This window comes from Ranitomeya variabilis, chromosome 3, assembly GCF_051348905.1.
Source record: "Ranitomeya variabilis isolate aRanVar5 chromosome 3, aRanVar5.hap1, whole genome shotgun sequence".
Classification (NCBI taxonomy): Eukaryota; Metazoa; Chordata; class Amphibia; order Anura; family Dendrobatidae; genus Ranitomeya; species Ranitomeya variabilis.
Genome location: NC_135234.1, coordinates 620,397,858 through 620,413,381, shown reverse-complemented (window position 1 = coordinate 620,413,381; position 15,524 = coordinate 620,397,858). Strand labels below are relative to the sequence as shown.

Here is a 15,524-nt window from a genome sequence, read left to right as displayed (position 1 = left end):
AAAATGTGCAGGATCCTGTTTTTTCAAAACTCGACGGATTTCAACGCGAGACAAGACGGAAGTGTGAAAGAGGCCTTAGAAGATCTCTTATCTCTTATCACTGACCAAATCAACTGGTTAATTTACTGAAAAGGGAATCTACCCTCAATATTAACCAAGGCAAACTGCTGATGCTGCAAAATAAGATACTTGGAAAGCAGCCACACTTTTTAGGGCTTTCTGCCTCTTCACTATACTACTGCAGATCTTATGCTGTAAGTCATCAGACCCCCCTCTATACCTTTCATGTCCCAGCCTAGATATTAGTATGTACCCTTTACCTATACTTACTACTATTTGTTCATTTAAAAAAAAAAAAAAAAAAAAAAAAAAAACACACACCACACACAACACTGGAAGAATTTGACAATACACTGGCATTTTTGGTAATACATGTATTGGTCACACTACCACTTAATTATTATTATTTTTTTTTGTTACCTTTTTCTTAAGTACCGATTGTAATAATGTAGATTTTTCCATCAGGAAAGCTCCCACAGTGGGTCACATTTTGTCTGCCAGTATGATTAAGTGTAAAAGTCGCAGTGCTACATGGCTCAATTACACTGCTTTTCATAAAGGTTTGTATTGCAAATTTGTGGTAAAAACCCCTGAGTTCCATTGATTAAGTGCTATCTAAGCTAAAAATGTATCAACTGCAACATCACCATATGAAGTACTGTGTACATTGTGATGTGTGATCTATCCTTACATGGATGTAAACTAGAAAGCTAAAACAAGGAACAGGCAGGAACACATTAAAGATTCTGTTGATCTCAACGCATTATTTTTATTTTTACAGACACCTTCAGTGATCGTAGACAACTTTCTTCTTCTGGTAAAAGAGCTGGGAAGGTGTGGAGACATGGGGGAGGAGGGAGGCAGGGGTCAGTGTGTGCCCTCATCTGCTGGCCAAAGACAAAATGGACCAGGGCTCATCTCACTAAACACCAGCTCTCCTTTCCTGTGGGCATACTACTACTCAGAACACAGGGTGAGGGTAAAACAGTGTGGCAATACTTCATTGAACCGCCAAACATACAACAACATAGTACAGTCCAAGTAAAATACCCAAGATGGTGCAAAATTAGAGTCTCAACCTACCGCTGGGATTAGAATAGCTGCAACTACCCCCACCAGCGGCACCCCGCTTTTGGCGGGGGCCCACAGAGGAGGCAACGACAGGCTTAGGAAGCTGACAGTCCATTGAGGCACATGGCCTCGTGACCGGAAGGTCCCAACCTGACTTCTCCAAACGCATCCATAGGAGGTCAGGTGACCAAAGGGTCCCCAACCTGGTTTCCCTAAATGTCACCATGGGGCCAATGATGCTCAATCGGATCTGTAGTCTTTCCACTACTAGGACAACCACTTTTAAAACTAAATGTTTGGCCCCGATAAAATAAAGTCTACACACCCCTCCTGTGTCGGCGCCACTCCAGCAGAATCGGCACTCATGGCCTGATTTTCAAACTTAATTTTTATGCACCTAGATAGTGGTTATACCATACAAAATAGTTAATAAATAAAATTTCCTATATATATGTCTACTTTTTATGACCTATACCTCTTAATGAACTCTAGTGCAGTGATCATATTGACACCACAGGTGGGTCACAGATTTTTATACCATTGAAGAAAAAAAAATATTTAAAGTTTTACTACTATAAAATTGATTTAGCCCCAGATTTTACATTTTCACAAGGTAAAACAGACAACATATTTCATTATAAAATTTCTCATGATCGTGGCATACCCCCTATGTGGCTTTACGGTACGACTCGGGAAGGAAGGCGCGCCATTTGACTGATACATTTTAGTAGAATATTTTGCTAACGCCATACATAGAACCCTTAAGTTTAAAGAGCAGAAACCTGTCTCAATTGACTTCAATTTGAAAATTACACCCATCTGGGAATTTATCTACAAGTGTACTGATGATTTTGACTCCACGGGCGTTTTCTAGAAACGAGCAGCAATGGATGTTGCCAAGTGAAACTGCAAATATGCCATTGAAGTTCCCAGTACATTGTGCCCAGCTCATGCTTCTGTTCACACACTCAGAAAATTAAGTGAACTCTCCCCTGCTACAATAATGCTGAACATGTGAACGCTAAGCACTAGTGATGAGCAAGTATACTCGTTACTCGAGTATACTCGTTACTCGAGATTTCCCGAGAACGCTCGGGTGTCCTCCGAGTATTTTTTAGTGCTCAGAGATTTAATTTTCATCGCCGCAGCTGAATGATTTACATCTGTTAGCCAGCTTGATTACATTCATTCCCTAGCAACCCCCACATGTACTTATGCTGGCTAACAGATGTAAATCATTCAGCTGCGTCAACAAAAACAATCTTCGAGCACTTACAAAATACTAGTAGACCCCCCCCCCCCCCCCCCCCCGAGTGTGCTCGGGAAAAATCTTGAGCAACGAGTATACTCGCTCATCACTACTAACCGCGGTTTAGGCTCACTGTGGATCCTCAGGAGGAGGGGGGCGATGTGAATTTTGGAGCAAAGATTTTCCTGAACTTCGTTTGGTGGGAGCATTAACTTCTCTGGGCCTTTGTGCTACCAGTCATTTCGACACCTCCTGTATTTGTTAACAGATGAAGAACCTGAGCGGGGACCATTTTTTTTTGTGGGTTGAGTAGAAACTTATTGGGGGCATTTTGGATCAGTTCACATTTATTCTGTACTCTACGCTGAGCGCATACATCAGGGTTTTCACATAAATCTTTAAAATACTGTATTTTTTGGATTATAAGATGCATTTTTCCCAACAAGTGTGTGTGTGTGTGTGTGTGTGTGTGTGTGTGTGTGTGTGTGTGTGTGTGTGTGTGTGTGTGTGTGTGTGTGTGTGTGTGTGTGTGTGGGGGGGTTTGGGGGAGGGGATGGTGGTGCGTCTTATAATGTGGATATACCTTACCGGCTGCAGGCTGAGGGGGTGTCCGGTTACACAGGGCCGACAGATGCGGCTCTGCACACGTAGTGGAGATGGGATTTCATAAACTCCCCTCCACTATGCTGTAACATCTGGACACTGTGGATTGGATGCTGCGGCTGGGCGCAGCGTGCAATCCGCAGGAAATCCTGAAGGTTTCCTGACCGTGGAAACATAGCCTAATGGGTGCACAAAACAGTGGCCGACTGAGCTTTTATGCATGCCTAAAAAGATACACTGCCGGACCATAGGCCAGACGGCATCCACGGTGCCTCAATCTGCCCCATTATAGGGAATCTTGTGTTGGGGGTTCTGTCTGAATCAAGTATTTCAGAGATTTACACGGAAATCCCGGTGTAAGCACTCAGTGTAGAGCGCAGGATAACTGAACCGAGCTTTACTGCAGTCCTTGGGAGGCAGAGTGAACAAAACAGCAGGTAAAGAATTGGTTTTATTTACTTTTACAACGTTCCTCATGTGGTATAAATGATAGATGACTATTCTTCGGGACGGTGCGATTACAACAATACCAGATTCAGATTTTTTTTTGTTATGTTTAGCTGCTATACCCCTTTTTTTTTTTACATAAAAAAAATTGTTTTGCTCTGCAATATTTTGAGAGCTATAATTTTTCTGTATTTCTGCGGGCAGACAAGCGAGAGCTTGATTTCTGTGGGACAAGTTGACATGTTTATTAGTACCATGTTTGGGCACTTTTTTTTGATCGCTTTCTATTCGGATTGTTGGGAGGCAGAATTAATAAAAGCTATCAATTAAAAGATTGATAAGGCAGCTTTATTCTTCGCTTCAGTATGAATACAGCGATAAGTTTATTTTTTTGTGTGTTTTGTCGCTTCTACACAGAGCAATAACTGTTTTTCCACTTATGAAGCTGTATGGCGGCTTGTTTTTTTTGCGGTTCAAAATTAAGTTTTCAGCTTTACCATTTTTATTTATAGTCACCTTTTTGATCGCATTTAATTCAATTTTTTCCCCAAAAATATTGTAAAGGGAAGTATCAGAATATATAGATCCCCTCTGTTCTCCATGTGTAATATCTCCTCTGGTTCCCCATTTGCCCCCCTACTATTCCCATATAGTTGTCCCCCTTATAATAATGCCCTCACTGTTGAGATATGCCCAAGACAAAACTGACAGTCCAGTCATATCAAAGTGTTGTCTGTGGCTATATACTGACATGGTTAATGATGGTGAAGTCATTTAACCGCATCGGCTCTCATGCTCTGCAAGCACACATGTAGGGGCAGGAGCAGCACTGTCTCTTCGCTCTACCCCCTGCATTAGCCCCACATCCACCTGTGCCTCCCCGTTCCCACATCTCTCTGCCCTTCATGTCCGCAGCCCCTTCCTCCTCTCTCCACGTACTCAGCTTTGTCTGCTCACCGCAGCCCTACGTCTCCTGCTCCACATTGCACTCTGGTTCCTCTGCTGCTGCTACTGATCTCAGCCTCCTCAGTCCTTTCTCCATCCTACACTGTCCCTCTGCCCCCTCCTGTTCAGGCACAGTCACTGTCCTCCCTTCACTCTCCAAGTCTACTCACCTGTCCAGTCTTCTACCTTCTCTTCTCTCCATGCTGAACCAGTAAACACCCTGCTCCTGTACAGTCCTCTGCTCAAGTGCCCCTTTGTAGGGGTTAACTAGTATGTCAGTTTATACATCAGGTCATTTCAGGATGCGGCAATATCAAAGGTGTACTTTTGATTATTTTTGCCTTTACATAAATATTTGTGTAATATTGTTTTTTATTCTGGGGGAATGATTTTTTTTTAAATAATTTTCTTCAATATTTCTATTCTTTTACTTGGTCCCTCTATGGAACTATGGATGGGTCTAACAGGCCACAATACCTGGCACATCAAGTCACTGTTTGATCTCTGGGTGCAATGACAAATATCAGCTCCCCGTGATTTTGCCATGTGGGTGCCGATGGTGTGATCCATTTGTCAGACTGATCACAGCACAGAGTGGGGACCGATGAAAGAGATCCTTGTAACTCATGTCAGTCACCTTGTCGGCACCGAGCTGTCACTGTCTGTTTTCACACAATGATAACTTAAAGACCTGATGTGTATAGCACATCATGGTGCGTGAACTGACATGCTCATGACGTGCTATAAACGTCATTGGTTGTTAAGGGGTTAATTAAAGGGCTGAACAAAAATATCCTTTAAAACATTTAGGAATTGCAGCCATTTTTTCCTACAAAGCCTCCTCATGTGAGGCGCCGAAAAAACATGATAAAAAATAATGATTTGCTCTCATGAAGTCTTTTTATGGTAGACTTCGATACTGAAACATACTTCCAGTAGAGTATTTTTAACTTGAGAGGATGTTGTGAAGGGTTTTTCCTTTACCATGGAAAGAATTCTATGATTACCCACCTGTGTTGACTTCCGTGGATGTCCATCCCTTTTTGGAGTTCACAATATCACCAGTGCATTCTTATTTTATTTATTTATTTTTTTAAGCCTAATGATGGTCTATTTCACTTCCATTGAAAGCCCTTTTGACTGTATGTGGGTTCACAGCAACTGCTTCCAAATGCCACACCTGGAATCAGCTCCAGACCTTTTACCCACTTAATTGATAATGGAATAACGAGGGAAAAGCCCATGCAGCGCATTAAAGAGCTTTTGATTTATTTACTTGTCCAATTACCTTTGGTCCCTTGAAAAAGATGCAGCTACATATTAGGGTATGTGCACACACTGCGGATTTTGCTGCAGATTCTCAGCGGATTGGCCGCTGCGGATTCGCAGCAGTTTTCCCTGAGTTTAAAGTGCCATGTAAACCTATGGAAAACAAATTCCGCAGTTCACATGCTGCGGAAAAAAAACACACGGAAACGCAGCAGTGTTTTTTTCCGCAGCATGTCAATTCTTTGTGTGGATTCCGCAGCGGTTTACACCTGCTCCATAATAGGAATCCACAGGTGTTAAACCGCAGGTGGAATCTGCACAAAATTTGCAAAAAAAATTTGTGGTAATTCCGCAGTGGTGTTTACCTGCGGATTTACCAAAATCAGTCCAGAAAAATCCGCACCACTTTCCGCAACGTGTGCACATACCCTTACAGGGCTGCAATTCCTATACCATTCCGCCTATTAGGACGCAAATACCCTCAAATTAAGGGCTCATTCTCACATGCGAGAAACTCGGATGAGTCTCGCACGTCATTACCCAGCCCTGCCGCCTGCACTCTGGAGCGGAGCGTGCGGCCACGTAGCAATACATGCAGCCACACGCTCCGTCCTGAGTGCCGGGTGCAGTGCTGGGTATTGACGTGCGAGACTCATCCGAGTTTCTCGCATGGGAGTATGAGCCCTAAAGCTGAGAGTCTGCACTTTAAGCCCATATTGAGTTTATGACTCTAATATGTTTTGGCAAGCTAAAATGACAAACCGTAGGTCTAGAAATATTTGGACAGTGACAACTGTGTGCTCCCATCCACACAACATCTATTTCTGGGAAGGGTTTCCATATTTTAACAAGAGAAGCTAAACCATGTAGTGCATCCAACACAGCAGCAGGGCTTCACAAAAGAGTTCGGATGATAGACCAGCTGCCTGCCGTCCAGACCATTCATGAAAAAAACCAAAAAAAAAAAAACCCACACAACATTTGGTGCATCATAAAACAAAAAATCCTGCAAAGACCAAGGACTGGAGGAGCGAGAAACCTATACGAGGACAGAATGAGCCAAAATTCCTCTCCCAAAACTCCAGCAATTGTCTCATCACTTCCAATTTTTTTTTCCCCCAGATAAATTGGAAACATGTAACTTTCACCTTCCGATCTGTGTTCTGCTGTGCATATTTTTCTATAAGATTTCCAAATCATTGCATTCTTGTTTTCTTTACATTGTTCACAGTATCCCTATTAGACTTCTTGTTTGTACATGGAGCAGAGAAAAGAATAATTAACTGGGTAGGAAGGCAAAATGAGCAATAGTAAGTACACAGTGCGATATAATAGGATTGCTGTATATTAAGAGGAAAAAAACTGATGACAGTGCTTTAAGATGTATGGTTAGTGTCAGCAGAATAACCCATGGTTCCCATGCCTCTAATGAAGCGACCGAGAAATTACTTTTTTTGGTTTGTGATGCCATTTTTCAAAGCCTGCAAGATTTTTTATTTTTCTACTGTTAAAGAAGAAAGGACTTGTTTTTTCAGTCCTAAGCTGGCTGTTAAATTGATAAGAATTTGGAGGACATATAATGTTTTGATCGTTTCTTATTGCATTTTTTACTTTTCAGTATTGTGGTGACAAAACCTTTTGTATATTGTTATAACAGACTTCTGACAGAGGCGATGCCAAATATATGGAGATTCGCTGGTTTCCGACCTGGGATCGGAGGGTATGTATGAGTTATACTGTACATACTCCCGGGCCAGCAGGCACGGCCTCGTTCCATACACTTGTATTGAGCAGAGGCCCCATCTAGTGACGCAGTCAGCCTGTGGACGTATCAGACTAGAGCACGTGGCTACATACAAGTATTTGGAGAGCGAGTCCGTGCCCACTGGCCGGGCACATGTATAACTCATACACACTAACTGCTTATCGATTTGATTTGGACCGGGTGGCCAAGCTTTTGCATAGGCCCATGTTCCTATTTGTAGTTTTAAAAAAATGTAGAAGGTGAAAATATATTTATTTTGCCTAAAATACAAAGGATATGTGTCATCTTTAACTTTACGCCTTTCAGAGATCATTGTATCTTCAACTTGCTTCAAGTGTTCACAAAAACAGTAATTTGGACTAGGGGTGCCCCAATTTTTACATTCCACTGTAAATACATCGCAGTAGCCTATGAAGCTCAACCTACATCTAAGCCTTAACCCCTTGACGACCGCCGATACGCAGCAGTTAAGGGTACTTATTCCTCAGCGCCGCTTTTTAACAGAGCTGAGAAATAAGTGGATAGCGCCCCAAAGTGTTGGAAAATCTCCGGGGTCTCGGCTACCATGATTCTGGTAAGTTTTTACCATCCCCAGTGTTGCGATCACCATTATTCATCGAACAACAGCAACCACCAAAAAAAAAAAAAAAAAAGTCTGATTTCACATTTATTTCGCTCTCCTCTGATATGATCTAACATACCTGAGGGGAGAGAAATGGGGTCTCCTGAGAAAAAAAAATTGGCTTGGGCATCAAGTACAAAATTAGTTGTCACTAAAGAGGTTAAAGAGGCACAAAGATGGCAGAGATTGGTTTCTTCAGCAGGCCCATGGCTGCCATGATAATCCATCAGCACCTCTGATCATCTTGTGACAAGTAGCCAATAGGAGTCAGGGTACACGTGCAGTGTGATAGATGGGAGCCCACAGGCAACAGCTCTATTTAAATGCCACTGCCAGAGATTGACACTGGCATGTAAATGGTTAACAGCAGCAATCACAGCTCAGCTCTGGCCGCTGCTGTTAGATACAGATGTCAGCTATATAACAAATGACTTCTACCATGTGTAGAGGGAGCTCGGCCCCGAGTCTACTCCACACATTGCAAATCCAACACTGACATATAAATGGCATTCTGGGCTAAGCCAAGAAAGTCGGGTTTTGAAAATGCCAAAAAAAATAAACACTTGTTTTTTTCTAGCGCTTGAAGCACACATGGTCACTAAAACCCTGCCTCAAACACGTGAGCAGAGTAGTTCAGCAAATCAATCTTGTACATCTTGAGCATACAGGTGGTGGCAAGTTGTCAAGAAGTGTAGGATTCCTTATACACAGAGGCACCTGTAGACCAGGCTAGTTACGTCTGCACATACCTCTTCAAGCTCGCTCAGGTGCTGTGCTGCTGCTGTAAGGTGCTGTGTGAAAGGGGACATATTCTAAGTTATTTTACAACACAGACACCAGTGCAAACAGTATAAGAATATATAAACATATGACTAGGCAATGCTCCCATTACAAGAGGAAACTTTAGATCCTACAGTGTCATACTGTCTTGCGACTGACACACTGGCAGTACTGTAAAAGTTGTATGGCTCTAGAAATGGAGGCAAAAACTACAGGAAGATGATTCCTGCTCGGTCCTAACTTATTGGTAAGTATGCTTTGCTTATTAGGAGACCACCAACTCTACCCTTGTAAACATGCAAGCATCAAACATCTGAGTCTGCAAGTTATTGGAATAAAAAAAAACAAACAAAAAAAAAAAACGTATGTACAAAATATCTGCATGGCATAAATAGGGACCCGAATGCCACATCCTTCTTTCTCTTGATGGATAACTGTCCACTTTCACAGTAGATCATGAACTTTTCCTACTGAAATCTACTTTTCTCCAATGTGTATGGTTAGCTATGAAAGGCTTGTACTACTGCTAAAGATTGAAGGATAGAAATCAAAGTTTAACATTGAGCCTTGTGGATGGAAGACCAAACGGTTCACTTTCCCATTCATAATTGCTCTGTAGTTTGCTCTCAATGCATAAAGCAAGATTTTTTGCAAAAAAAATAATTACCTGGGAAACAAAATATCTGTAAAGGTAAGCTCCCCCAAGGACGATGCCAGCCAGCATAAAGGCCAATCCAAAGCACATGCACCAGCACCAGGCCCGTCTCTGTCCAAGTGGTACAACTTCTTCCACCTCCTGCAATGGAAAAAAAAAAACACGCTTTGTATTGATAAGTCTTGATTACTGTATATTAAGTTCTTTGCTTTAGCCTATATACAGCTAGTTTTAGCAAATGATGTCTTCGGCTGGATTCAGACGTCTGTGTATGGACTGGCCGAGAGTCTCCCCATTTGAACTTGAGATTCCTAGAAGACTGTCACATTTGGTTTTGGAAACCCGTGGCCAGTCCAATGCATCGCGGTCCATGAAAGAACATCTGAATTCGTACCTAGGCAGAGTTCACATTTCCATTCAGACGTTCTAGTTAGGCTACTTTCACACATCAGGTTTTTGCCGTCAGGCACAATCCATCAAATGTTAAAAAAACAGATCTGGCGCAGATTGTGAAAAACTGATGCGACGGATCCATTTTTTCAACGGATCCGACTAGCATATCCAGATAATTGGATTAACAAAAAAATAAAAAGAAAAAACAGAATCCGGCGCCGGAATCCATCATTTTCCGGATCCGGCACCTTGCGGCTCCCATAGGCTTCCATTCTGGCAATGGAGACAAAAAAAAAACATTACGGTGTTTGTTTTTTCCAGACGCCGGAAACATTTTTGCCGGATCTGGCAAAATCCAGACAAAACGAAAGGTCATCCGGCGCCAATACAAGTCTATGGGGAAAAAAAAAATGGATCCGCAGACATCTTTGCCGGATCAGTGTTTTTTTTGTTTTGTTTTTTATTTACCGCATTGAGCCTGACTGCGAAAGACGGATGTGTGAAAGTAGCCTTAGTGTGTAGCCAGTCATTGAAGGGAACCCATCAGCAGAAACAACTTATACTTTAACCCCTTCATGACCTTGCCGTTTTTTGCAATTCTGACCAGTGTCCCTTTATGAGGTAATAACTCAGGAACGCTTCAACGGATCCTAGCGATTCTGAGATTGTTTTTTCGTGACATATTGGGCTTCATGTTAGTGGTAAATTTAGGTCGATAATTTCTGAGTTTATTTGTGAAAAAAACGGAAATTTGGCAAAAATTTTGAAAATTTCGCAATTTTCACAATTTGAATTTTTATTCTGTTAAACCAGAGAGTTATGTGACACAAAATAGTTAATAAATAACATTTCCCACATGTCTACTTTACATCAGCACAATTTTGGAAACAATTTTTTTTTTTGCTAGGAAGTTATAAGGGTTAAAATTTGACCAGTGATTTCTCATTTTTACAACAAAATTTACAAAACCATTTTTTTTAGGGACCACCTCACATTTGAAGTCAGTTTGAGGGTTCTATATGGCTGAAAATACCCAAAAGTGACACCATTCTAAAAACTGCACCCCTCAAGGTGCTCAAAACCACATTCAAGAAGTTTATTAACCCTTCAGGTGTTTCACACCAGCAGAAGCAACATGGAAGTAAAAAATGAACATTTAACTTTTTAGTCACAAAAATGATATTTTAGTGAAAATTTTTTTTATTTTCCCAAGGGTAAAAGGAGAAACTGGACCACGGACGTTGTTGTCCAATTTGTCCTGAGTACGCTGATACCTCATATGTGGGGGTAAACCACTGTTTGGGCGCACGGCAGGGCTTGGAAGGAAAGGAGCGCCATTTGACTTTTTCAATGAAAAATTGGCTCCAATCTTTAGCGGACACCATGTCGCGTTTGGAGAGCCCCCGTGTGCCTAAACATTGGAGCTCCCCCACAAGTGACCCCATTTTGGAAACTAGACCCCCCAAGGAACTTATCTAGAAGAATAGTGAGCACTTTAAACCCCAAGGTGCTTCACAAATTGATCCGTAAAAATGAAAAAGTACTTTTTTTTCACAAAAAAATTATTTTAGCCTCAATTTTTTCATTTTCACATGGGCAACAGGATAAAATGGATCCTAAATTTTGTTGGGCAATTTCTCCTGAGTACACCAATACCTCACATGTGGGGGTAAACCACTGTTTGGGTGCACGGCAAGGCTCGGAAGGGGAGGCGTGCCATTTGACTTTTTGAATGGAAAATTAGCTCCAATCGTTAGCGGACACCATGTCGCGTTTGGAGAGCCCCTGTGTGCCTAAACATTGGAGCTCCCCTACAAATGACCCCATTTTGGAAACTAGACCCCCCAAGGAACTTATCTAGATGCATAGTGAGCACTTTAAACCCTCAGGTGCTTCACAGAAGTTTATAACGCAGAGCCATGAAAATAAAAAAATAATTTTTCTTTCCTCAAAAATGATTTTTAGCCCAGAATTTTTTATTTTCCCAAGGGTAATAGGAGAAATTGGACCCCAAATTTTGTTGTCCAGTTTGTCCTGAGTACGATGATACCCCATATGTGGGGGTAAACCACTGTTTGGGCGCACGGCAGGGCTCGGAAGGGAAGGCACGCCATTTGGCTTTTTGAATGGAAAATTAGCTCCAATCATTAGCGGACACCATGTCGCGTTTGGAGAGCCCCTGTGTGCCTAAACACTGGAGCTCCCGCACAAGTGACCCCATTTTGGAAACTAGACCTCCCAAGGAACTAATCTAGATGTGTGGTGAGCACTTTGAACCCCCAAGTGCTTCACAGAAGTTTATAACGCAGAGCCATGAAAATAAAAAATAATTTTTCTTTTCTCAAAAATGATTTTTTAGCCCACAATTTTTTATTTTCCCAAGGGTAATAGGAGAAATTGGACCCCAAAAGTTGTTTTCCAGTTTCTCCTGAGTACGATGATACCCCATATGTGGGGGTAAACCACTGTTTTGGCACACGTCGGGGTTCGGAAGGGAAGTAGTGACGTTTTGAAATGCAGACTTTGATGGAATGCTCTGCGGGCATCAGGTTGCGTTTGCAGAGCCCCTGATGTGCCTAAACAGTAGGAACTCCCCACAAGTGACTCCATTTTGGAAACTAGACCCCCAAGGGAACTTATCTAGATGTGTGGTGAGCACTTTGAACCCCCAAGTGCTTCACAGAAGTTTATAACGCAGAGCCGTGAAAATAATAAATGTGTTTCCTTTCCTCAAAAATATTTTTTTAGCCCAGAATTTTTTATTTTTGCAAGAGTAACAGGAGAAATTGGACCCCAAAAGTTGTTGTCCAGTTTCTCCTGAGTACGCTGATACCCCATATGTGGGGGTAAACCACTGTTTGGGTACATGCCGGGGCTCGGAAGGGAAGTAGTGACGTTTTGGAATGCAGACTTTGATGGAATGGTCTGCGGGCATCATGTTACGTTTGCAGAGCCCCTGATATGCCTAAACAGTAGAAACCCCCCACAACTGACCCCATTTTGGAAACTAGACCCCCAAGGAACTTATCTAGATGTGTGGTGAGCACGTTCAACCCCCAAGTGCTTCACAGAAGTTTACAACGCAGAGCCGTGAAAATAAAAAATCATTTTTCTTTCCTCAAAAAAGATGTTTTAGCAAGCAATTTTTTATTTTCACAAGGGTAACAGGAGAATTTGGACCCCAATATTTGTTGCCCAGTTTGTTGTGAGTACGCTGATACCCCATATGTGGGGGTAAACCACTGTTTTGGCACACGTCAGGGCTCGGAAGGGAAGTAGTGACATTTGAAATGCAGACTTTGATGGAATGGTCTGCGGGCATCACATTGCATTTGCAGAGCCCCTGATGTGCCTAAACAGTAGAAACACCCCACAAGTGACCCCATTTTGGAAACTAGACCCCCCAAGGAACTTATCTAGATGTGTGGTGAGCACGTTCAACCCCCAAGTGCTTCACAGAAGTTTACAACGCAGAGCCGTGAAAATAAAAAATAATTGTTCTTTCCTCAAAAATTATGTTTTAGCAAGTAATTTTTTATTTTTGCAAGGGTAACAGGAGAAATTGGACCCCAACAGTTGTTGCCCAGTTTGTCCTGAGTACGCTGGTACCCCAAATGTGGGGGTAAACCACTGTTTGGGCGCACGTCGGGGCTTGGAAGGGCGGGAGCACCATTTGACTTTTTGAACGCAAAATTGGCTGGAATCAATGGTGGCGCCATGTTGCGTTTGGAGACCCCTGATGTGCCTAAACAGTGGAAACCCCTCAATTCTAACTTCAACACTAACCCCAACACACCCCTAACCCTACCCGTAACCCTAACCACAAGCCTAATCTTAACCCTATTTCAAACCCTAGCCCTAATTCCAACCCTAACCCTAAGGCTATGTGCCCACGTTGCGGATTCGTGTGAGATTTTTCCGCACGATTTTTGAAAAATCTGCAGGTAAAAGGCACTGCGTTTTGCCTGCGGATTTACAGCAGATTTCCAGTGTTTTTTTGTGCAGATTTCACCTGCGGATTCCTATTGAGGAACAGGTGTAAAACGCTGCGGAATCCTCACAAAGAATTGACATGCTGCGGAAAATACAATGCAGCGTTTCTGCACGGAATTTTCCGCACCATGGGCACAGCGGATTTGGTTTTCCTTAGGTGTACATGGTACTGTAAACCTGATGGAAAACTGCTTCGAATTCGCAGCGGCCAATCCGCTGCGGATCCGCGGCCAATCCGCTGCGGATCCGCGGCCAATCCGCTGCAGATCCGCGGCCAATCCGCTGCGGATCCGCTGCCGATCCGCTGCCAATCCGCTGCAGATCCGCGGCCAATCCGCTGCGGATCCGCTGCCGATCCGCGGCCAATCCGCTGCCGATCCGCTGCGGATCCGCGGCCGATCCGCTGCCGATCCGCGGCCGATCCGCTGCCGATCCGCGGCCGATCCGCTGCCGATCCGCGGCCGATCCGCTGCCGATCCGCGGCCGATCCGCTGCGGATCCGCGGCCGATCTGCTCTGTGTGCACATGCCATAACCCTACCCCTAACCCTAACCCTACCCGTAACCCTAACCCTATCATGAGAACATGATTTCCAGCCATGGCAGATGCTATTGCAGCATCGGCCATGGCTGGATTGCAATATTTCACCATTTTCATAGGTGAAATATTGCAAATTGCTCTGATTGGCTGTTGCACTTTCAACAGCCAATCAGAGCGATCATAGCCACGTGGGGGCAAAGCCACCCCCCCTAGGCTGAAGTACAACTCCCCCTCTCCCTGCAGATCGGGTAAAATAGGAATTAACCCTTTCACCCGATCTGCAGGGATGCGATCATTCCATGACGCCGCATAGGCGTCATGGGTCGGGAAGGGGTTAAAACAGGTTATGTGATATGAACTTCTGTAGCAATTTTTAGTGATGTGTATTTTTTTTTTTCCATATTAGATCTTTATTAGAAAACAAAATTGGTAATCGCAATTTTCTTACTGGTTCCTGGTGTGTTTTTTTTTTTTTTTAATAAACTACTTACTTCCTGTCCTTGTAAAAAAATCAAGACAAAATGAATGGGGATTATAAAAGGCCAGTGTTGAACATAGAATCCCCTTAAAACTTAGCTTTTAATGATGACATATATAAAACCCTAACCCAAAAAAAAAAAAAAAACAAACCTTGGTTAAATAACCACGATAAGATACCACCAATAGGTAACCTGTTGAGGTACTACAATAAAACCTACTGCTCACCTCTGCCTAGCTGTGGAGGTTGGCACCCTAAGATACGATTATTTGGCGCCCCCACTCAGACGTAGGCTGTCCCTCACTTCCCTAACGAATCCCTACCATTAAAGGTGGGAAAACAAAATAGTGGAGGGCAGTGGTGAAAAGATAGTGCAAAAAATAACCCCAACATACAATAGCAAACACCCCCACTTAGGATGGTAATAACAATAGAAATGCAGCACTTCGCTCAATAGCGACCCATGTCATATTAAATAATTGAGTCCAACGATAAACATCTCAGTTCTTTGTCCGTCCTGGATACAGCCAATAGTATAAACAGACAATAGACACCGGAATGGTAGACCAAGATATGATACTAAGAGAGACAAAAGATCACTTAGCGTGTGCTGACGTCACCCCGACGCGTTTCCCCGTTTGCACGGTTCATCAG

The 15,524-nt window shown here is 43.0% G+C and overlaps 1 protein-coding gene across 2 annotated transcripts in view; it reads right to left on the bottom strand.

Moving 5' to 3' along the window:
* The window catches only part of ITM2B (integral membrane protein 2B), a 72,751-nt gene that overhangs the window by 31,515 nt on the left and 25,712 nt on the right, over positions 1–15,524 (bottom strand). The window contains exons 2-3 of one of the 2 annotated variants that reach the window (XM_077297403.1): positions 9,479–9,607; positions 8,781–8,822 (exon numbers count right to left, since the gene is read on the bottom strand). In XM_077297403.1, coding sequence (XP_077153518.1) covers positions 8,781–8,822; positions 9,479–9,607 — 171 coding nt within the window. The remainder of the gene's footprint in view (positions 1–8,780; positions 8,823–9,478; positions 9,608–15,524) is intronic. The other variant, XM_077297405.1, reaches the window with a different exon arrangement.